Source organism: Ictalurus punctatus, chromosome 15 (assembly GCF_001660625.3).
Source record: "Ictalurus punctatus breed USDA103 chromosome 15, Coco_2.0, whole genome shotgun sequence".
NCBI classification, from domain to species: domain Eukaryota; kingdom Metazoa; phylum Chordata; class Actinopteri; order Siluriformes; family Ictaluridae; genus Ictalurus; species Ictalurus punctatus.
The window spans coordinates 7,242,196-7,266,500 of NC_030430.2; the positions used below are offsets into that span (position 1 = coordinate 7,242,196).

A 24,305-nucleotide genomic window follows, 5' to 3' on the forward strand; every position below is an offset into this window, starting at 1 on the left:
ATTAGAACGAATCATTTAACGAGTTTTTTGTGACACTGGTGGGAAAAAGGTAATGCTGAGAAAATTATGAGCACGTTAAAGTGTTTTTTGACCTCGGATGCACATAAATCTATTGTATGAGACCTTTAAAACAAAATTAGGCCCGTTTCAAAACCATAATAGATGTGCTTTAATAAGCAATTAAAATAAATATTAATGGTAATTGCTCAACATGTTAGAACAGTACAGGAGATACACATTCTCTTGTAATTCCTCTGGAGTTTTTTTAGTGAGAGTTATTGTTATTTAATAGTTTAATGAGGATAATAATCTGCTGATGCGACAGCAACAGGATTAATATGTCCTGCGTGATTTATTTAAATTGTCTTCGAGCAAACATCTGGTGTCACTCAGCAGGCACTTGTTTGTTCTCCACAGTTAAATATAGCGCATTTTCCTCGGCTCAGTAACAGACGTCTCCACGCAGCGTAACACACTTATTTCTTTCCTTTTACTCTATTCAGAAAAAAACTCTGTTTATTACAATATGCAAATGCGGTAACAGATCGTTAAATATGCACCCATTTGTATTTTTAGCTTTCTTTTTCCAGCCAACTTAACCCCCAAGGATCAGACGCTCACACAGTTTTATAGATAACATGTCACTTGAAGTCAAAACTAACTAACTAACTAACTAACTAACATTTTTAATGCATTACCTCTTTGTAGTGTAAACTAAAAAGGCCAAACAATGGAATTTCCGCCTGTTTTGGGCGTGCCCGTGTTCAGCATTGAATTTATTTGAGATGTCACACTCCACAGTAGTGGTTAATGGCTCATATGAAAGTAGACACTCAGGGCATTAAGAATTTGCAGTAAATTGTTTGCTCAGCAAGGGACTCACAGCCCCTCCCCTTTCCCATCGCCCTGCTCACCAGCAGCTAAACACAGAGTCACGATACTCTACACACAGAAGCCCAACAGCGTCCTGAATCATCTTATAACAGACTTGCTCTGATAAAATGATTCATTTGTTTATATAGACTGAAAATGTCCAATATGCCGAATTCCTCTGATCTCTGGTGTACTGTGAGAAAGAATTTATGGGTGAGTAAAAAAAAAAAGTTATATTTTCAAACACTACTTTTCTAACAAATACGAAATGTTCCAGATTTTTTAAAATAAATAGATGTAAATAATGTAACATGTTACGTAATAGACCACTTCGGCCAGTGGTGGCTCAATTGTTACTGCGCAGAAGATCGGGGTTCAAGGCTCACCACCACCAAGCTGCCACTGTTGGGCCCTTGAGCAAGGCCCTTAACCCTATCTGCTCCAGGGGCGCTGTATCATGGCTGACCCTGTGCTCAGACCCCAACCTCCTAACAAGCTGGGATATGCGAGGTAAAAAAATTCACTCTGCTGTAACACAGCCTTTATGTGACAAATAGAGGCTTCTTCTTCCTCTTCTTTTCAGACAAAAAAAAAATCTAAGCAAAAATCTAATCCAAGTCAAATTCTCCAGAATTCTACCAGAAACCTACCTGTCAATATTCTCAGAAAACTGTCTAAAATGTGCCTGAGACTACTCATTGACTTTTTGTTTAGTTTATTTCTGTATACTGCTCTTTATCAATGTTTAGTAATATAGAAAACATTGCATTTGCATTCATTTGTAAGCCATCTTTGCTCCACGGCATTTCTATACATGTGCCCAAGACGTTTGGACAGCGCTGTATACATTAGGAGAATGAAGTTGTGAGACTCACTGCTCGTGTTGCTGCCGCTGATCAGTGGAGGGTCGTCTGAGTCCGAGTCGTCATCATCCTGAGAGCAGCCGGCCTGGATGGCACGCAAGTAGCTGTGGCTGCGCGAGCGGAAGCAGGTCGGCCCCGGCAGATCCAGAGCCTCCACCGCCTGCGAGTCCATGTGGCCGTAAACCGCCGAGCACAGACAGCTCTGATCCATCTGGAGGGAAAAAAAGCAAAACGATATGAAAAATCCAAGGGGATCTGAGGTGGACACCAGGTGGGGGAATTACCCCAAGTTTTGGGGAACCATATATATATATATATATATATATATATATATATATATATATATATATATATATATATATATATATATTTATATTTACATGCACTGAAGTAATCTGATAATGGGAAAACTTGAGCCTAGATAATCACTAATCTGATTCTTTTTCTAATTACTCACTGAGAAAAAAAAAGGATGGGGCATTAAAATTCTCCATTATATAAAACCTCCGGATATGTAACTTCCTAACTTGCCTTAATTTGCATAAGAGGTTTGAAGCACTTCCATTTTGCTACATACCATATAATACGCAGCATCATTAAAAAGTAAGTGATGAATTATTACACCACAGCGTTGTTCAATTCTAAATTCTGATTGGTCAGAAGGTGCTGATGAAGTTTCTATAACAGCAGCTCTGGCAGTAGTTTAGGTGCAAATCACAGCTTTATATCAACACGCATATTTTCTAATATGTCATTGTTTCTATAGTAACAGCTCATTCACAGGGACTTATGCGGCGGACACTCCACAAAAAAGTCTGAATCGGTGAATTGTGATATGATGCCGTTTTCTGTGAGATGTTTATTTAGCATTCATGGAAGGAGTCTCCAGTGTCAGCACTTTGTGTCAGAATCAGAAGCAAAGCTTTAAGTTCATTGACTCTGGGACAGAGTGTTTTTTTTTTTTTTTGGGGGGGGGGGGGGGGGGGGTGTCTTATTTTTGTCTTAAGAGTGAACAAAAGAGAGGCTGGTGAGGGAATACTGTTTATCGCTGCTGTAACGTAGGTGGCAACAGGAACGAACTTGCCTCACAGATGTTCCACAACATTAAATATAACGATAATTACTACTATAGTATAATTACTATAATGAAATCGAACTAAAACGGATAAAATGTACAACGTGTCAGTCTTTGATTAAAAAAAAAAAAGAAAAGAACAACTGTTGGCATATTGCTGTGGTATAAGTGGAAGTTCAGGGGACGTTGTGGTATAAGAGTTCACTTCAGTTTTTTTAATGGTTCCGTGCAACTGATGAAGAGCGGTCCCACTGCCGTGTCTTTGACGGATCTTTGATCTTTCCAATGAAGCATAAACAGAGGTCACAAAGCATTTCAGTTTGGTGTCAAGGCCAATAATCAAGGCCAATCCAGATTGTGGCTCGCAAGTGAATCGAGCTCATCTTCACCCGTTCCTGTCTCTACCTGTCTCTAGCACAAAAGGCAACTGTGCTATTCACCAAGCCGTGCTGCCTGCTGGGAGAACGACTACAGCAGCTGCTCTGCAGAAACGATTGAACCGTTTTGATGTGGGAAAAGCGAGAGTGGTTTCTGTTTGTCCAACCACCAGGCGACATTTCCCACAGCACTGAGAGAAGATGGGAGCGCTGCTCTGTGTGTGAAGGGATGCTATTAAAGGTAAACACCGAAAACGAATACAAAGGTAGAAAGAAATCTTTCCGTCTATTGTACACGAACCAGGATATTCCACTCAGGTAGAATATACTATAGACCACATTAACAAACCACATAAAAGAAATGAAGCCTTTATAGCTCTAAAAAGGACTCGCTCTTACGACTGTGTTTATTTAGAGACAACATTTAGAGACAAGACTGTCCTTTATTTTATTTTTTTTACCATGTTCTTAGTCAAATTTTGCATTAATCACTTCAAAAGACAAAAAATACAATCCATATGCGTAAATCCACTGAAGTTTAGTGGGTTTATTTTATTTTTTTAAATCTAAGAGGCTTCTGATTTTTTGGCTTCGTCACTGTAGAACCAGGGTTGGGACTTAAAAAAAAGGATTAACCAATCATTTCATGTCATATTTCACCTGCACCTCCACCACTCCCAGCTACCGGAAAGCCAAAAATACAGAGTGGTCTCAAGAGCATTAATACACAGCTTAGATATTTGTGCTTCTACAGTATATAAGACTCTTTGATTGGTTGTATTGTTGTGACATACCTGTACCTGAACTTAGCTATACGGGGAACAGAGACTGATCTATATATCAAAACGCTGTGTGAGCAATACACCAGGCAGAAAGACAGACCATCTCGGTTTTTTTAAATGTATAAACTGGTATGTCAGGGTTTTGACAGAAATAAAAACATCCACACTGACATTCTGATATTTGCTTGTTAACCTGATGTCTCTTGGAGGTTAAGGCTCTGGGTTACTGATTGGAAGGTCAGGGGTTCAAGCCACAGCACTACCAAGCTGCCACTGTTGGGCCCTTGAGCAAGGCCCTTAACCCTCTCTGCTTCAGGGGCACCGTATCACGGCTGACCCCGTGCTCTGACCCGAACTTCCTAAGATCTTGACAAGAAAAGAATTTCACGGTGCATATGTATTTGTGAAGACTCATTATCATTAAATACAGAATCTGACCCCATGTTTGCTTTGGAATGCCCACTTCACAAGCCAATCGAAATTGATTGGTTAACACCAGAAGTCTCAGAACATTTCACTTAGAAATACGTCATGCTGCAGATGAAAAATGCATTTGAACTGCTTCTTTGCTCCTGAAAATTCTCTGAAGTCTGGGATAAGACGAGCTAATTTAGTTTGAGCGCTTCTTTCTGGTTATTCTTCTCTATCTTGAAGAGCTCTAGATGTATATAGTGTATTCTTCAGTATCTGCCATTTCTCTGCCATTGCAGCACTGTAAGAAATAGACTATGAGAAATTACAGAAATTTGCCAAAATATTCTGAACTTGTTTTGCGATTGACCCTTCGACCTTGAAGCCGTGCTATTTTTATACATATTACTGGTTAGGGTAAGTGTAGGGAAGTTAAGGATATTTTTTTAAAAATATTTCAAACAATCTGAAATTCAGTTACATTTTGATCATTAAACCCAAATGTGACAGGAACATCATAACCAAGGAAGGATTGTGAAGACAAGCAGGCAAGACAGAGTGTGACAAAAACAAACTAAGGAGGGAGGAAGAGTTAGAGAGCTGACCTGACTAATGCCAGAACCTCGTCCGAGTGTGGACGAGCCGTGACCGAAGTTCCCTTCTCTGTCCCAGTGCTGAGAATCGCTCTGCCCCACCAGACAGTCCAGGTTATCCAGACTGCGGTTGGTGGTGAGTTCTCGTAGAGACGGCAAGCAGCTGAGGGACAAGAAATTGGGACAGGAAATAAGAAAGAATAGAGCCAAGCAGCGATGAAGAAGAGGAAGGACAAAGAGAGGATAAATCCGGACATGAAAAGATCAGGGAGATGGATGGGATGGAAGGGGGAAGAAGAGTATTGGGAGAAGAGGGAGGGATGACGATAGATAGAAAGGCCAGAAGAAGGTGAAGAAGGACAGTGAGAATTGTACAAAAGAGTTTTTGTCCAGCTTTACCAAGCAGGATCAGAGAAAGAATTCATAATCATAAATGCGTAACTGGATTAATTAAAGCCTTGACCAGGAATTGCCGAAATATACCCAACCACCAAAGTGGTACCACAAGCAGCAATTCCTGATTGGGCTTTTACTCTGATACACATGCACAAATGAGCCTCAGCACAGAGGATATCTTCGCTATCTGTCTGACCAAGTAATCTCTACAGGGTTCTAGGTTCTAGCATCATAGGTCCATTATTGGTCACTTGCGATGTTTCCTCTGCCCTGTGCACTGGGTGAGTGGTTAATTGGTGTGTTTCATGAGGGAAGTCAGAAAGTAAGTGGACCAAACTGTGTATGCTCTGGGTTGGAAAGGAAGGTCTCAGGTAACCAGTTGGTTATCAATGTGTAGACATGTAATATGAGAGGAAAAAGGCATATAGTTTGACCAAAGAGCGATCATACAGTGGTCAGTGGTTCCCAACACTGGTCCAACAGTACCTCTGCCTTGTACATCTGGTTGTTTCTATGCCTAGTTTGTTTTATTTATGTCAAGAACAGAATGGCAGTTTTGTAGCCAATTTGTGCAGATGGTTTTACATTGCAATGTTTTCCAAGTGCACCAAACTGTTTGCATGTGATTGGTCAGGAATTTGGTAGGGTGTGCCTTAATAAGAAGAACAATAGGAAATTGTTCTTCTAATAGCGTCTTTACTTCTGCAAGCCATAGAAGTGTATTTGTATGACGGAAAATATATATTTGTACAGTCGAAAACCCAAATCAACTGAGAAAGGACTTCTTAATTTGCAGATTAGCTGGATCAGGTGGACTGGTAAAAGATAGAACAGTGGGTTTTCCTGGACCAGGGTTGCTAAACACTGACCTAAGTAATTCTGATTCTCTCCTTTTTCGCAATACTGAACTTTGACCGATATACATTAGCTAAATGAAGATATTAATAATGGTGTGCATCTCAGTGTAAATGGGATTTTTTTTCTAAATAGTCACTTCCTTTTTAAAAAAAATCCAAACATTGATTGGTGACCACATACTAGTGCAGCCATTTTCTTGTATTTCATTTCATGTAGAGTGGCTAAAGGAAAAGAAGAGTTCGATGATGAAGAAAGTGAGTATTTTGGGGAATCAGGATAAAGCCATGGCCTCTAGAGTGGTTAGGTGGAATCAGGGAGGATCTATGGCTTTGCTCAGGTGGTGCTTGGGTGGTGCTCGCGTGGTTCTCGGGTGGTTCTCGGGAGGTTCTGTGCCACTGACCTTGCCAGGTGCTGCATGGAGTAGGCGTTCTGTAGAGGAGCCCACGCAACCCCGTACTGCTCCCACATGAACGGGCATGAGCGGTGTCTGTCAGTGAATCGGGTGGGGATGGCGTTGGAAGGCGGAGGTTGAGCGTTATAGAAAACAAAGACACTTTGACGTTTATAGAGATGTATACTGCTTAGAGCTTTGATTCTGGTACCATGCTTTGGATCTGGTCCTAATTTTTAAAGACTGCTCTGGTGGCTGCAACAAACAAAGTTGAGGACTGTTGGAATTTTTTTTTTCATCCTTATGATTGACTCATCTGGGGCTAAAAATAAATGCCAATGGCATCAGCAAAAATGTTCTCTATGAAATGTTTTATAAATAGAATGAGAGCAAGCCTAATTTTAGAGGAGACTAGAGGAATTTTTGACCCAACGATTAGGTCATGGAAGACCAACGGAGTAGCAAAAATACAAAATAAAATTCTTATACATTAGATGCACTCAGGTTAATATTTCAAAAGGAGACTGAGGATTGAAGGATTGCAGAGCTCTAACTAAATCCTCTCTGAGGTTCTGGCTCAATGATAGGCTCCACCATGCTGGTTTCCTCTTTGAATTTTGCTTGATTTGTTCTTCATGCTGCTTTTCTCAATTCAGTCACTCCCCCTTTTCCATTTTTCGGTCAAATTGATTCTGTTAAAGCATACTCTGTACTGGTACTGAGGTGGTTCAGAAAAATATCATATATACAACAATTACAGCATGAGAGCATAAGAGTATATTGAGGATGACTTGGTCTCATTTTTATACCACTGTACTGCTATGTGATGTTCAGTGAAGTGGGAAAATCAAATGTAGAATTCTTGTATTTTTTTTTAGATCACAAAGTTTAGAAGTAACCAATCCTTAATTCATGACATGATCAAAAAACCTGAAGTGAGTAAAAGTAAAAGGACAGCTGCTCTAAAATCTCATTTCAGCAATGCCAAAATAAGGAAGATTGTGACCTAATGCTTTTACACTAAGATAGTGTCATCTACTGGTACCATGTTGTTCATGCCAATAGTGTTAGCATACAGTGAGTCTGACTAGCCGCTAACTTTATGATGCTGAAGTAGATAAACATCTCTCCCAATCGTTAACTGCGTGACAATTTAAAAGTTGAGACAATGTTATTTTATCTAATTAAGCACTACAACGTCAGTGTTCATACATTAGCTACAAGAAGAAATGAATATATGACATGAAGCAGCACTTCATATCATTTTGGAGCTCAGAAAAAGAAAAAAAAATACTTCTTTCTGTGTCTTTCTTTACTGTTATAAAGTAACACCATATGTATCCATATGCAAACATCATGTAGCTTTTTAAAAAACGAATGTGTGTATGTGCATCTCACTCACTTGCGAGGTGGCAGAGGCGGTTGTTGTTCACTGAGCGACTGTTGTGTGGCCTTTAGGTAGCTCTGGCGCCGAGCGGCTGTTTTTGGTGAGGGTTTTGGCGAGGGAGGGCTGTCAGACTGGTCGCTGTCCTCGGGATCGCCCATGGCTTTGACGTAGCTGCCACTGCGCATTCTCCTACATGGGATATCCCCTCCTGCTCCCGCTCCCTTATCTAGCGTCCCACTCCAATCCCCAACAGGAACCTGGGATAATTCCAGAACAGAGTAACATCTGAACCGCTCACCTCAGTGTTGTTCCAGTCCCCGAAGGGCTTCAGATTAAAATAGCTAATGTTCAGTGTTCAATAAATTCCTGCATCTCTGAGTGCAACTGAATGCTGTTTAATTGTGCATTTGAACGTTTAAGTCGGTATGAACTTTGATTACCGACTGGGATTCAGACAGGACATTTTCCAAATGATTTCCTTTAAACCTCCTTTGGTTTAACATTTTGCTACACAAAGTATGTTTGAAGAATTAAGATGTTTTGCAAAGTTGTGAAAAGTTAACAAACCTTTAGGTACCTGTTTACTTCACTTTAGCGCATTTTATCTGTAACAATACTTCGACTTTCCCATTTTAAGCTTCATTTTTTTCTGCCATGAACATTAAGGGTTTTTTTTCTGCAATAAATTCCAAAAAGGTGGAAGGATTTCCCACCCCAAAATCCTGTTTTACCTGTAGGAAGTTGGACGTCAGCTCCTGGTGGTAGGACTTAGACTTGAGTAGGGTCCGGTTCACTGTGGCCGTGCCTTTCTGTAGCACCTGCCGGGCCTGGCTAAGAGTTAGCGTTGACCACGAGCCTCTTTTTGCCAGTGTAACATCCCCTGCTGTTCCACCAGTCGAGGACAATGTCTGGGTTTTCAGCTCTCCACTGCTCTTGGAGGGCTTGAGAGTACGGTGAGCAGCGATGGTATTGTAGCCCTGTACATGGGTTCTGGGAGGCGCCTGGCTGTCTGACACTGCCCTGCCCAATGTCATCATGCTCAGTGGGTTACGATAAGCTACGGCCACAGGACCGGTTGCCTCTTGTGTCGTTGCTTCATCCTCCAGAGCGTCATCTGAACTCCAGAAACCGGAGAGGTTGGGCCGTCCACGTCTCTTCGCTCCCTCTGTCTTAGCACGGTCCTTACTCTTGGACCGTTGTGTGGCCTTGGTGCCATCGGCTCCCTGCACAGTCCCCTTACCACCCGAGCCCTCCGCAGACTGAGTCTTGGAGAACAGTTTTTGGACGGAATGCACCAGGTTGCGGATGCGACCAGGGCTCTCGCTGCGTTGCTTAGTGCCACGACTCCGCCTATGGAATTGAAGCGTGCTGAAGCCATCGCGTTGCAGTGGAACATGGTGCTCTAGCTGGTCCAGCAGGCCAGTCGGGATCCGATTCATCTTGGCTGCTGCAGCTGAGGAGATCGTTGCTGTGCCACTACTGATCATAGGTGGAACCGTGAGTCCTAGCCCTAAGCCCATTCCCATAGATGCAGAGGTGGTGAGGGTGCCCGTGCGAGAGGCCGTCTGAGACATGCAACCCTGCTGCAAAGAGGCAGAAATTTTAGACCTGCTGGATTCAGCAATACACACTATTTCAGACGATCTTTACCCAGTCTTTGGGGAACTGCAAGTCCACATTTCTGTTCTATTTCTGCTTCTGAAATAATAATAATAATAAATCGAGGTAATAAACCGCAAATTAACCTGGTCACCTGTAGTGGGAGAAGGAAATAAACACAGAATGTGTAGTCCCACAGAACTGGGCTAGGAACAGCTGCTCTAATGTATATTCACTGTATTAGAATTTAGGGCAAAGTAAAGACATTATATATACTGTGTTTGATTCCGTTTATGAGTCCTACCTGTGAATACTTCACTCGTGGTAATCAACAACCATATTTTCATTGTATACATGCACAATTTGAACTTCTGTTAAACTTTACATTCTAGTGATGGAACCAAATATGAATACATTATTCAGAATGAACAAACAAATGTGTACAGGTACAAATATAAGGTGTACTAATTGTTGTTGTTGTTTTTGCATTTGGTTGAAATTAGAGGTGTGCATCTGGAGTGGGAATGGGTAAAACATACCTGTACAAACTCATTCATTTAAACAGATGTTTAACTCATATCTAACTACCATAAGCTTCCTGTGCATACCTGCTGTGTGTATATATACACATTTATTTACAAAGGTCATGATTCCAGTCTCTTCAATTTCCTACCTGAGTGTACTCAGTCTGATCAACCTGGGAGGGGAACTGGAAGCGAGGGAAGGTGTTGCTGGTGGTCAGCTGGTTGTTGAGCGGTAGCAGACAGTCGGACTGCAGAGTGATGGGGCTTGCAGGAGGGAAGTGGTGCATGTGGGGATCCAGAGTGCCATAATGGCTGATGGTGGGGCTTAGGAGGTACGTCCCATGGGGGTCTGGGGTCAAGGGACATATCGGCTCCTGGGGACCTGCCACAGGCATGCAGGAGTCCGACAAGTGACGAGTGTGGCTGGCCCCTATGCTTTTCATGTTCGGTCCACTTTAGAACATGATCCCTGCTCGAGTGTGTTTACAGGCCTGGAGGGCGCCACCTGGTGGAGACACAAAGAAATCTTTCTTAGAGAGGTATTTCTATAATATTTGGCAACCACTGAAGTATTTAAACATGAACTCCATGTGTGCTACCATATTTTGATGATCTAGATGCTAGAGCAGATCTGAAAACCACAGAAAAGATTCCACCACTAAGCAAGCCTTTGGCACACTAAAAATGAGCATGTTTGCTGCGTGCGGTGTTCTTCAACCAGTCACAAACTCTTAATACTTACATTACAATTTCATACCGGCATCGCACAGTTCCCTCAGTGTGCCTTCTCGGCCTACAATATTTCTCAACGCCATTCACAGCTTGCCTCGTTTCCTCCCTCCTCCATCTTTTGCTACCCATTCAACCAGCTGTAATTCATGCACAAGGGACGTTTATCTTGAAGCCTGAATTGCCGGTGACGCTGACAGAATCATCAGCACCCGTTCCCAGCTGCAGCCTCGCAAAGCCCCATTCACAAAATCAGTGGCATTCTCTCTCACACCATCGGCGCTAGTCACAAAGCACCCCATTAGCATGCCAAGCACAGCTAGCGCTCAGCCGTGGCTGCACTGCGCTGCCTCAATGGGGCTGGAGCGGTGCAGCTTCACAATCCAGATGACTCACAAGGCCGTCAGAGAGGCTCAGAGACTCGTTAACATTCAGCTAGCATCTGCCTAACCTCCAGATCAATCCCCGCAAACACCACAGCTTAGCACGTGACATCAAGCGGGCTATATGAGTGCTGACTGATAACAACGATCATTTAGAATGTGTCAAGGCCTCGTGGCATGAAGGAAACCGAGAAATTTAAGCTTGGTCAGTGTGACCTTGGATACTGGAGGGTAAAATGAGTTCTGCACCAGAACACTGACTAGTCGTAAATTTGTTCGATATATTTGCACCTTAAAAATAAATCATCTGAGAAGGATGGAGGTGTGGGAGCAGGAGGGGAATGAGTTTTAGGTTCACAAAGATTATTATATTTGATAGTTATGTATTCTCAGTAATAAGTATCTAATTCTTTTATGTCTTACTATAAAATCAAAGGAAACGAACGAACGACGATTGCCAAGCAAATCATAGCTAACGTATCGGAATGAACATCTACCTCACCGACAATCTGATCACTCATTTAATACCAAAAGATTTCTTTGCATTCCATGCTGCACACCAATGCTGAATGATAATAATGACAAATAAATAAAGCTGCTGGAGCAGAACAGAGTGTTTAGTTTAATTGAAATTAATGGAAGCCGTGGCAAATTATTCGCACTCAGAAGAATCTCACAACCGCTTGCTGTCCAATTTGCTTTTCAGAAGAGCCTCTTTACGTTGATGACTTGGCAGCCTGATTATACTGTAAAAAGGATTACACTGCTTACCAAGTATACTACTTGTAATTCATAGCCATGATATTTCCGTGATGTTTTGTATGGTGTGTGAACAAAAACCTCCACGCCTTCTCCTATTTATTTATCAGGAATACACAAAAACAATGCTAAGACAAGGTGAAGTTATTTCAACTCAGCAGAGAAAGGGCACGAGAGAGAAAGAGAGAGGCAGAGAGAGAGGCAGAGAGAGAACACCTTCATAACAGTAAAAACGGATGACTGCAGAAAATTACATTTATTTAGCTTGCTTTCAAATACACAGTGTTTAATGTGTTTGAATGGAACCCTGGTGTGTTTTCCATCTTCACTGCAGTTCTTCAGAGCAAATCATTCCCAGGTGTGGACCCAGGCAGCCGAGTGAGATGGTCTCGGTCCATTTCCGAGTGAACTTCAGTGCGAAAGCGACTCGAATCGCCTCGTTTTGATTTGCAGCGTCCGTTCTGTCGAAGCTTGCTGCTAAACTGAGCTGTGAGACGCAAGAAACGCCAAGCGTTCTGGAGATTTGAACCGACGAAAGGACAGACAGAGAAATAAACACTGGATCTGTCACATAAATTGTTTAAAACTGATTATTTATACGAGTCGGCGCTGTTGTTCTCCATGCTCAGTCATTTTCGTTATTCTTACGTACGATTGACGACGATTCAGTAGCGTCATAAGCTTAACCAAAGGTTTGGTTACCGTTGTCGACCAATGAATGAAAGAGAACTCGGACATTTTTGTTTTGATTTACGGTTTCCAGAATTATGTTCCAAACCCAAACCAAAGAGCACACCTAAAGCATCAATTTTCTCAGATTTGGACTCGACAAGCTGACTAATACATGTGAAAGCGCCTTTAAAAGCAGTAATTAAACCACGTTTTAACGGTCAATACAAAAGAACAAAAGAGGTCCAGACAGCATGGTGAATATGTATACTTACATAAAACCTCCTCTTTATTATTCTCTTAGTTAAACTAGACACAATTCAGAATGAAACTCTGTCACACTGTCACACTGCAATAAACCTGCATTGCCTCAATACCGTATTTGTTATTACTCATATCCAGGAGATGTTTCACTCTGAATCTTCACAATTGGTTGTAAAAACGATTATAAGTCTGTGACACAACGCTTTTTTAAGTTTCATAAGTTTATGATCATGATATACGATAGTGGAAAATTCCAGTTTCTTTTCACTTAGCTACAGCTAGCTGATTCTGAACACTTCGCAACTTTTGCATCCAGAGGACTGTAAATGTTTTGTTCCTAACCTTTATCAAAGCTACTTTTTGGAAGACGCCTGCCCAATCCAGAACAACGCTTTGATTTGCTTTAAATTCAAATTTAACTTTAACCATTATTTATACGCCAAAAACGGCAAAATTACCAAACGGTGACACTTGAACAAGCAGCTTCCATCTAATCGCTTTGCAATCAAGTAAATGACTCTGAAAGGAGATAATTACTTGGTAGAAAAAACAAAATCCTGTCTAGGGATTTTATGCCAAAATATATATATATATATATATTGTTGAAATTGAGCTGGTGAACAGTCTTAGATCTCCAGTAAATAAAACCTTAAATTGAGACCAAAGTTCACAAATTTGCTCAACGACTCCTGGCCAAACATACACTGGTGATCCATTTAGGTGAATAATCTCAGGAAGTGGGTTGCCAAATCTCTATAAATCATCTTTATAGTAGAGTCACACCAAGAATTGGGAAACTTGTAAATTAGTATAGTTTGTGTCTGCTACTTTTGTGGGCGTACCTGATGAGAAAAAGTAGTCGCTTAATTAAATAGAAATAAATCAATCCATTAATCAGTGTGAAAACTGGTTGTTTGATCTACATATTACGCTGTAAAATATGATAGGCCTATTAATATATGTGAACTTATTCCTTATATTTAACTCCAGTTGTCATGTTCGGATATTGAACTCAAGTTTATACGTTTTTCCGAAAATTAAACTTGAAGTAATCCATTGTCTTGAATTGGAAAACGTGTCAAATGTAACTTTTTGAGTCAAAACAAAGGTTATTACAATGTTACAAATATTACAAAGTTGAGTTTACTCACGTTTTTAAGGCAGAAGGTGAATTTTTCGTTTCGATGTGTAACCCCCTGATATGTTTTACAGTGTATGTGCTCAGCTTCATTGTTATCTAACTGCAGTGGCTACGTACACTCATCAGACTTACCAACGACCTCTGCTACTTCCTTCCAAGTGTTAATTTTCTTTCTAATGTCTCTGTACACATTTAGCGACAGGCCGTACAGAATATGACAGGATAATGTGAAACCACGCATCAAATCGGGACTAGGAATTAAAGTTAAAAGCGAGGGAGGAACCGGAGAAACGTCGGCCCATGACGCGCCATAGGATTGATCCAAGGAATCGTCTGAGCAATCGTGTAGAGCGTTCGGATTTGTCGCTGTATCGTGATAGCACTAATTTACATAGATTGAAGAAAATCTCCATTTAAACGTCAAGCTCATCAAGCTGTTGCTTGTTAGTGTGAACTTAGGGTCAGCCATGCCACATCTGGCAGCGACTTTCAATCCTGGAGATCAAACACACCATGGTAGCTTGTCTATCAACTTCTTGGAAGGTTCAATCACAAACCATTTACCAAGTTCAGCACTGAGAGGGATTACTGCCTCAGACACCACAGCGTGATGGCCTTAACTGTACCACAGTTTATTAAAACACCGCGGCTATGACAGCAAACGAAAGCAGCAAGAAGCGAAGCGCACCATCTGTAGCGCCGCTTTATACAGATCCTTTCCCTCCCTGGAGGAGCCTAAAAATCCCCACATGAGCGTAACTGACTTAAAAAGTCATTAAGATGAGTCTGAGGCCTATGTTTAACTAAGCAAATATGGGGGGGGCAAATTAGCATTTGGTGCTGTAAATTGCACAGGCTCACAGAAAGTACACTTACAGCTCATAACCTTCTGTTAATAACACACTGCCATGACATAACTAGTAGGTTCTTGCAGTATTTTACATTTTAACTACAAAGTGATCACGCCGTGATGCAGTTTAACACAAATCGGCACCCAAATAGGCCACTGAGAAAAATGGGTTCATTAATAGCAGGTTTTGGATGAGTGGGGATCTTTAGCTTGTCGTAATCAGGATTAAGATTCATGATCAGCGCTTCACATAAAGGACAGGAAGGAGGTATCCAGGCTTCAGCATCGACAGTAAGAATACATAATTACACAAACAAAAAAATGGCTCTTTTATGCCTAAGTCATTCATACCGAGTAGATGTGAGTCATTTGAAAACGTTTTGAACGAGTCGGTAAGGTGAATGAATCGGCATCAATCACTGCTGAGTCACTTCTTTCATTCAGGATCTGCTGATGGGCTTCATGAATGCAAACTGTAAAAAAAAAATCGGAACATGAACACGGAAAAGACTAATTTAAAATACATTTGTTATACGGAGTATGCATGAATCAGTGAATCAAGATCGAGATTCGCTCCTCTTTCATCTCTTGGTAGAGACAGAGACTCAATCCTCTCTCAATCAGCGAGTCAGTTATTGAGTCAGTGAATCTTTTGGTCAAGACAAGATTGAGATCCACTCATCTATCATTCAGGGAGTCAGTTATTGAATCAGTGAATCTTTTGGTCAAGACAAGATTGAGATTCACTCATCTGTCATTTAGGGAGTCAGTTACTGAGTCAGTGAATCTTTTCAGTCAAGAGAAGCTTGAGATTCACTAATCTGTAATTCAGGGAGTCCATTTTTGAGTCGGTGAATCTTTTAGTGAAGTCAGTGAAGCCAAGACCAAGATTCACACCTTTCTTGTTCAGTGAGTCAGTGTATAAATCAATGAATCTTTCAGTCATGACTGAGATTGGCTCCTTCCTCATTCAGCGAGACATGTCAGTGTGCAAATCAGCAAATCTTTTGGTTGATATTTGTTTTATCTGTCTGTGTTATATTTGCAGTTGCGTCTGTGCCAAACCCTCGACTCATTCAGAATCAGAATCAGTTCGCTCAGTTTATTAAAACGAATCCCTGTCAGGCTCATTCTGTCTGAGCTGGAGATTCCAGCATTTCAGTGCATACACTAGCAGTGTGTCGAGCCGGGTGTGAAAACAAATCTTCTAAACACAGACATACAAACATATTTTTAGAAAATATGAATGAACAGATTCAACAACTCGAGTCACTGAAAAGACTCCAAAATTTCCTCTCTGATACTGAGATCTGTATCCATCCTGCCATTCTTACTCACACAGCTTGTGCTCACGGCCCTTATCAGGCTTCGAGTCGTCTTATTAAATGTTCGACTTTCACGCAGACACGGTCAGATTGAATCCCCTCAGCACACCAGCAAGAAGGAGCCGTCAGATTCATAATCTTTTCTCGCAGCAAACATTTAACTCGTTCTGAATATCCCCTTCACCAACCCTAACATCAAAAGCCAAATGTTTCCTTTCCAAAGCTTAATACAAAGATATTAACGATATGTCTGTGATATGTCAGCAGTTCCATCAGCTTGTGATCTATGTAGATCACATGGAAATAAAAGAATGTTCTGGTGATGGATGTTTTAAGGAAACTGGCAAGTTAAGGAACACACTGGTTCTTGTTAAATATGATGAGTCTTTATTAGTCACGTATACATTACAGCACAGTGAAATTCTTTTCTTCGCATACCCCAGCTTGTTGGGAAGTTGGGGTCAGAGCACAGGGTCAGCCATGATACAGCACCCCTGGAGCAGAGAGGGTTAAGGGCCTTGCTCAAGGACCCCAACAGTGGCAGCTTGGCAGTGCTGGGGCTTGAACCACTGACCTTCTGATCAGAAACCCAAAGCCTTAACCATCAAGCCACCAATGCCCCTTAAATAGTGCTTAATTCAGTGTATTAACAGTGATAAAGAAGGGGATACAGCTGCTACGCTACGATTTGTCAGTCGCTGTTTAATGGAGCAGTGAACAGGATCATGAGCAGTTGACTAAATCGACATAAATATAGATGAAAGACTCACCGCTTTTTAAAATTTCAATATGATATGGGAGCGCTGCGTGTTGGACAGCGTTTTTTTTTTTTTTTCTGGATACCTTTCGCAATAGTTTTCCTAAAATTTTCTAGAGGGTTAGGGTTCTAGTTAGAGCAGCCTGATGAAAACTAGAAAACTATAACAAGTGTATTATGTCAGTACATCAGATAAAAAAGAATATCTAACCTAATCCGGTACCCAGCCGCTGTTTTAGCTCAATATAAGTCTTGGCTCTCTGCGTCAGATCTGTATCAGACGTACCTGACAAATAAACCCGTCATGATTAGCACATGGTTTTAAATCCTTTGCAAATGAAGGATTAGCTAAGTCAGTAAGCCATAAACTTCATTTCAGGCAAGGCTCTTGACATGCCAGAGGCGAACAGATGTAATTGCAAAGCCTTTTTAAAATGCTGAACACATGCCTGCACCGCTACGGCTGTGAGCTGAGCCCACATCATGACACCAAACAGAGACAAAACGGAGAAAAGAGTTGGCTATGGTTTTGGATTATTTTGTCAAGTTACAAAGTAGCAAACGAGACACTTTGATGTTTTTCCCCTCGAACCATGCAGCAGCGTCAACATCTGGGTGAAAACAAACCGACAAAGGACAGAGAAATCTGCTGCTCATAAACTGATGTAATGTAACTAACGCTATGTAATATTTGGACCAATCAGAATCAGGGGGGAGGAGTCAGAATCAAAGATGTGTTCGGAATGAAGTGATGTGATTTACAAAGCCAGACTTTGCAAGCAACAGGGGATAAATCACCAAACTAGCCAGAACAGGTGAAACACAGAACAGATGAACACAGTAGGGTAATCAACCAGAGACAGGACAAGGGTGGAGACAGGACCAATACCAAAACAAAGGCACAAAACAAATAAATAAAGAACAAACATATAGAGAACCGAGAACAACAGTAAGTAGAGGTTGTTATGTGGGGAACTTTGTGACAGCATGAATAAAATCGTGTTAATGAGGGCTGTGGTAATTAGGACTTCTGAAATGACCTCAAAGCACTCTTTGTTCTTTTTGCTTCAAAACATTTTTGCCTTTTGAAGTATACCCCTGGATTTAGGGCAATTTGGGAATCATGGCCCAAAGGCTAAGGGGTTAAAATAAGCACATGAGGAAGAGTGTTCATGCCATAGCTGGGCATACATGAAGGTTCTCATTAGACGATCTTTTCTTTCTACACCATCATATCCAATCCTCCCTTCTGTTCTTTCTTTATCCCTCCCATTTGCGAGAACCTTCACAAGGAGCACCACCTTCCTCTGTGACTAGAGATTTTACAGTAGTAAACTTATCTTTATAATCACTGCTTCACAAAACAAGAGCTCCAAGCCAACAGGATTCTGGGTATTTGGACACCACTGCCACCCTGCAGCACAGCCTCAGGCAAAAATGTCTGGAGAACTGAGAAATCATAACCATATGCTACAGAGGACCTTAAACTTTGTATATCAAGGCATTTTAACACACTTCCTTCTCACCTGGGGCTGTTTGTGGAGATCTACCTCTCTGAAGACTTCAGCTCCAACCATAATGGTGCCCACCTGACCATCTAATCATTGCCTTAAGAAGTTCTTGATCAACTAAAATAGGTGTGTTAGATTTTGGTTGGAGATGAAACCTGCAGGAAGGTAGATCTCCAGGAACAGCGTTGGTGAGCACTGGTCTACAGGTCTGGAGATCTTTAGTCGTGACCAAAGGAGTGAAGGACCACATTTCCTACTTTTATCTGATCCACACATCGTCCAACGAATAACAATGGTGAATTTATACAACTCACCCTCGACGAGTGCCTCCAGCGCGTCCTCAATTATTTCTGCAAATATATTTATTTGCCTTTCAGAAAAGAAATATCAAACACCAGACTGCAGGTTTTCATTAAGTACCTGTTGACTCCTAAATTAGGCACCTGACAACCTGCTGATTACTGGATTAACTAGTGGCTCAAGTCCTGAAATGAAACTCAGGGTCAGTTGTCCTCTGTCCCGCAGTTAAGACCTTTCAGAACCGGCCGTGTACCGTGCTGAGCCACTTAACCGGAGTTATGAGTGTCATGAACTGTTGGTGGCCTCAAGGACGAGATGGCATAAGCTGGAGACGTGCTCATTTATCACACGATGTAATAACACCTCTCTGTCTCAGAGACACTGAACTGAAATAAAGGTTATGAAGACAGCTGGCTGTCGATGGAGACGAAGTATCCTGCAGTGGCACATCATATTGTGATACCTCAATTTAGTGATGTTTTAATAAAATGGCTTATAAATCTCTCTGGACGTTCCAGGTTCAGCATTAGTGAAAAGGAATTTTATAATATTCATGATGCCTTGTTCAGTCACAGTGAACCAGGCATGTCCTCTGTCCCTGTCAGTCCCAGTGAAGGAGGCGTGTCCTCTGTACCTGTCAGTCCCAGTGAAGGAGGCGTGTCCTCTGTACCTGTCAGTCCCAGTGAAGGAGGCGTGTCCTCTGTACCTGTCAGTCCCAGTGAAGGAGGCATGTCCTCTGTACCTCTCAGTCCCAATGAAGGAGGCGTGTCCTCTGTCCCTGTCAGTCCCAGTGAAGGAGGCGTGTCCTCTGTACCTGTCAGTCCCAGTGAAGGAGGCGTGTCCTCTGTACCTGTCAGTCCCAGTGAAGGAGGCGTGTCCTCTGTACCTGTCAGTCCCAGTGAAGGAGGCATGTCCTCTGTACCTCTCAGTCCCAATGAAGGAGACGTGTCCTCTCTACCTGTCAGTCCCTGTTAAGGAGGCATGTCCTCTGTACCTGTGAGTACCAGTGAATCAGCGTGGGCTTTATGACTGTCCAAGTATAGGAGGTGTGGTCTTTATGACTGATCTAGTGTGAGAGGCATGGCCTTTATGACTGACCTAGAGTAGGAGGCGTGGCCTTTATGACTTTCTCCTAGTGTAAGAGGTGTGGAATTTATGACTGTTCGAGGTAGTGGAGGCGTGTCAGTCTCAGTAAAGGAGGCATCGTTTCAGCATCTGTCAGTCGCAGTGAAGGAAGCATGGCCTCTGTGGCTGTTAGTCATTATGAAGGCGTGACTTTTGTGCCTGTCAATATAAATAAAGGAGGCATAGACACCGTACCTATTAAATTAAACGAAGATGGTTGGACTATAGATTTTTATTTGTCAAATCAAATACAGTAAGACTGTGCCCCTAGAAGGAGGCATGGTTTTTGTACCTGTCAGTGTCTCTTAAGGAGGTGTAGCCTTAATACCTGTTTGTTTTAGAGAAGGAGGTGTGGTCTCTGTACCTGTCAAAATAACGGAAGGAGATGTGGCCTTTTTGACCTTTTGTCCTAGTGATTAAGGTGTGGCCTCTGTGCCTGTGAGTCCCAGTGAAGGAGGTGTGGCCTCTGCACTTTTCAACCCCTGTTAGAGAGGCATGACCTTTTAGGTCTCCGTTTTGTTTTCCCAAAACTCAATTATATGACAATGCACCTAAACAGCTCTAAATTGTATCCCATTAAATTGCTGGCGGCTCACGATGTATTCTTCTTCCATTCGTTGATCATGTATCAAGAGGCTCAGGATTTCATCTCGGAAGAACGGACACGCACGTTTCCATTTAAAATGACAAGTCTGGTGAATACGAAACATCCCTGTAGTTATAATTACTTTTACTGTGGCGTGAAATCTACAGAGAGCATGCAGAGACGAGCTGCCGTGTTGGCTGTGTTGTTGCAGTGACTCGGTCCTGCTCCTCGGTCTCAGAGGAGGTTTAAAGAGTGATAGCGGCTCTGCCTCCACACACACACACACACACACACACACACACACACACACACACACACACACACACACACACACACACACACACACACACACACACACACACAGACAGACACACACAGAGACACACAGACATGCCTGTTCACAGCATGGGATCCGAGGAGGGGGACGACTAAGAGTGTGAAAAAGTTATGTCACACGTCCCTATAGAGTGATGACTCGAGGTGTTGTGTGTGTGTGTGTGTGTGTGTGTGTGTTTATGCACAGGATGTGTGAGAAGTGGTTGTTTATGGGTAAGAAAGTGTTGCACTGAGAGGGAAATGCTGAAACTTTGTGCTTGTCATTGCAGGTTTTCTGCACGATTGTTCTCTACAGCATGATTCTAGGCTCCGGGTCTGAAAACAGCAGAAGCAGAATTATTTTTAACATACGTAAGATTTTTTTTATTCAGAAGAAGGCTCACATTGTCCGTATTCATTCATTACGCCAGTTATTCACCCACAACGCACAGTCGACTGTTCGTTCGGCCTTAAGTAAGGACTTATGTTGTCACATTAATGTGTGTCTACAGTACATTTGGAGCTGCAAGACAGCTATATATGTGGTCACGATGGGCTAAGACTTACATAATGGAGCAAAAAACATAGATCATTAACTTAATTAGCAGATCGTTAGCTTAATTAGCAGACGTGGTACGTTCCCAAGTTACTCGTTTCCTACGAACGCTATCACTGTAATAACCTGTACTTCATTAATGTACTGTAATAAATGAATCTACCTGAGAACTCAGTGGCTCACTGCATAGCATATGAATAGCATCCGTGGAATGAGTCTCCAGTTTCAGAGTTCGGTGTTAAGTGTGTTGAGGGTTTCTATCTTTTATCCACTTGAGAGCCTACGAACACGAGTTCTGCACATAATCTGAGCGGCGATAATCTGCGTATGGTTGCACAATGTTGACTTTCGTGATTGGCTAAAATACCTACAGTACAGGCGACAGCCAATGGGAACGTGCGCGGCCTCACAGGACCATCAGTCCACCTCAGGTAAGTTAACAGAGCGGAAAAATCCTAATAAAACCAGTTACTTTAACAGGTGCAATAGTAGAAACCACTGTGTACCAGAACTGAGCAGGAGGTCAATGTAGCTTGTGGGAAAAGTGCAGTGGTGTCCTTTATCCTGTACTCTGTTATCACGTGCCTTCAAAAGCTCACTAAAAAAGCACAAGGCTAACATTAGTCATAGAAATGCGCACCTTTGAAGTCCTCTGTTGATTAAAGCAGCATCTTCCTGCCTAATGACTATAACACGTAGGGCTGAGAAATGGAAATTTAAGCACGTCGCAGCCTTTGATGATATTCCTGGGCCGTAGTGCTCACACAGACAAGTGCTGCGTCCGTCATTAGTCACCGAGCCAAGCAGGCTTTTTATCATCTCGCTGAGAGAGAGAGAAAAAAATTACCTTTGACAAAAAAAAAAATTACCTTTGGCAAGTGGCTCTCTTTAGCCGTAAATTAGCTTTCTGTAAAAGCATCAACTGCTTTTCAAAGCAGCAATCCGCCACCACTTGGGTTCTTATACAGCTTCGATTCTGTTCATCTCAAGAACACCAACGCCGTGTTCCATTAGGCCTGGATCATGGTGGTACGATGAAACGGTGGTACAACACTGCCGTGATGGTTTGAATGCTGAATTATGTGGTTAGGTAAAAATTTACAGTACTCAAGGAATAAAACGTTCATGTTCCGTGTTGTGCTGTTATAAGAAAATCATCAACAATGAGGTGGTGAGATGAGCCAGAGTGACTCTTTCCAATTATTATTTATTACTGATTTACAGTAACAGTAACATGTCCTGAAGTGTTTTACTGCTAACATTGACTACGTTTACATGGACAGCAATAATCTAATTATTGACCTTAATCTAAGTAAGGTAATATTGTGATTAAGGTGTTTACATGAGTCGCTTTTAGAATACTCCTGTCATGTACCCGTTTAACATGTTTTAGAACATAATTAGATTAACAGCCCGCGTCATTACGTCACCGCGCCACGCCGTCCGACGTCCCTCCAGAATTTCACGTATCAACATACAATTCGTCTTCGTTATGGTACCGTATACAGTTTTGGGTGTTTTTATTTATTTATTTTTTTACGAATACTTTAAGTGCAGTTAATTATTTGTCATGCTATATATGCTAATAGACAACTGCTTGAAGCGGTGGGTGTGTCCCAAATCGTGTAGTTACCGCTTATATAGTAACCGAGATACATGTATTTTTCCCCACTACAGGCCTACAGTAGGAAAGTATGCGATTTGGGACGCAGCCGAACTCTCTTGTTCACCGTAAAATATAAAACTGCCGTGTGTGATCGTGTCCTGTCGCAAAATGCGCTGAAAACCCCTACACGACGTTCATAATGTGATTAAGGTGTTTACATGTCACTACTACACGTCCATAATGCGACTAAAACAGGAATACTCCACCTGTCTTAATTAGATTATTGCTTACTTCGATTATGATTAAGGTAAGTAAAAATCGCTGTTTACATGGTAGTTTCTTAATTAGAGTATGGTCTTAATCAGCTTAAGAGTGGATTATTGTTGTCCATGTAAACACAGCTAATGAACAAGTTTTATTAACTAAAGAATGGCTTAGTGGTTAGCATGCCTGCCTTGCACCTCTGGGGTTGGGGGTTTGAATCTCTCCTCCACTAGGTGTTTCCTCTGGGTACTCCACTGGTTTCTTCCCCCAGTCCAGTCCAAAAACATGTGCTGTAGGCTGATTTGCATTTCCAAATTGTCCATTGTGCCCTGAGATACATTGGCACCCTATCCAGGGTGTCTCCTGCTGTGTCCCCTGGGATAGGCTCCAGGATGGATGTAATGAATGTTCAGGTTCCTTTGTAATGAATGTTTCCTTTCATTTTCGCTTGTGTGTTTTTAAATGGTCGATTAATACTATGAAGCTGTGATATTTTGACCCAAGCTTATCATAGCGAATCCCTATTTACACCAGTACACCAATAGCATGAGCCGTCGGAAGTCGCTAGAACAACCAGGAATAAAGTCTGACGACTTTACTTTGAGAAAGCATAAATATATTTTCACCAACACGATTTGGAAATGCAAGGCTACAAAAATAATATCTTAGCAAGTGAAAATATCATGAATGCGCAATATAATATATAATGTTTCTCATTATGAGATGATTACAAGTTTCAAATGTAACATTCAGGCTGTTTGTAGATCTCTTTACACATTTTTCACTTTTCAGGAACTAGAAATTTACTACTGATTTTTCAGAAGGATATAAAGTACAGGACGTCCCATAAGCCTCCATACATAGGGGACTATGTTTGCCGGCGCACCGTCGTTTGGACGTTTGTTGATGTCCACTTCTCGGGTGGTCCGAGATTCTTCCATTGTTTTTGAGTTTGTTAATATGTTTGGCAACAGTGTCTTGTGCTTGCCACGTTTCCTGTTCGAGTCCATCGCGACCTTGCAACAGTTTCCTGATG

General features: G+C 41.8%; 1 protein-coding gene across 2 annotated transcripts in view; it reads right to left on the reverse strand.

The window, feature by feature from the left end:
- The window catches only part of dlgap4a (discs, large (Drosophila) homolog-associated protein 4a), a 103,778-nt gene that overhangs the window by 21,974 nt on the left and 57,499 nt on the right, over positions 1 to 24,305 (reverse strand). The window contains exons 2-7 of one of the 2 annotated variants that reach the window (XM_047160199.2): positions 10,279 to 10,634; positions 8,738 to 9,589; positions 8,022 to 8,263; positions 6,629 to 6,715; positions 4,987 to 5,137; positions 1,749 to 1,947 (exon numbers count right to left, since the gene is read on the reverse strand). In XM_047160199.2, the coding sequence (XP_047016155.1) occupies positions 1,749 to 1,947; positions 4,987 to 5,137; positions 6,629 to 6,715; positions 8,022 to 8,263; positions 8,738 to 9,589; positions 10,279 to 10,572 (1,825 nt within the window). In that variant the 5' untranslated portion in view covers positions 10,573 to 10,634. The remainder of the gene's footprint in view (positions 1 to 1,748; positions 1,948 to 4,986; positions 5,138 to 6,628; positions 6,716 to 8,021; positions 8,264 to 8,737; positions 9,590 to 10,278; positions 10,635 to 24,305) is intronic. The other variant, XM_017487372.3, reaches the window with a different exon arrangement.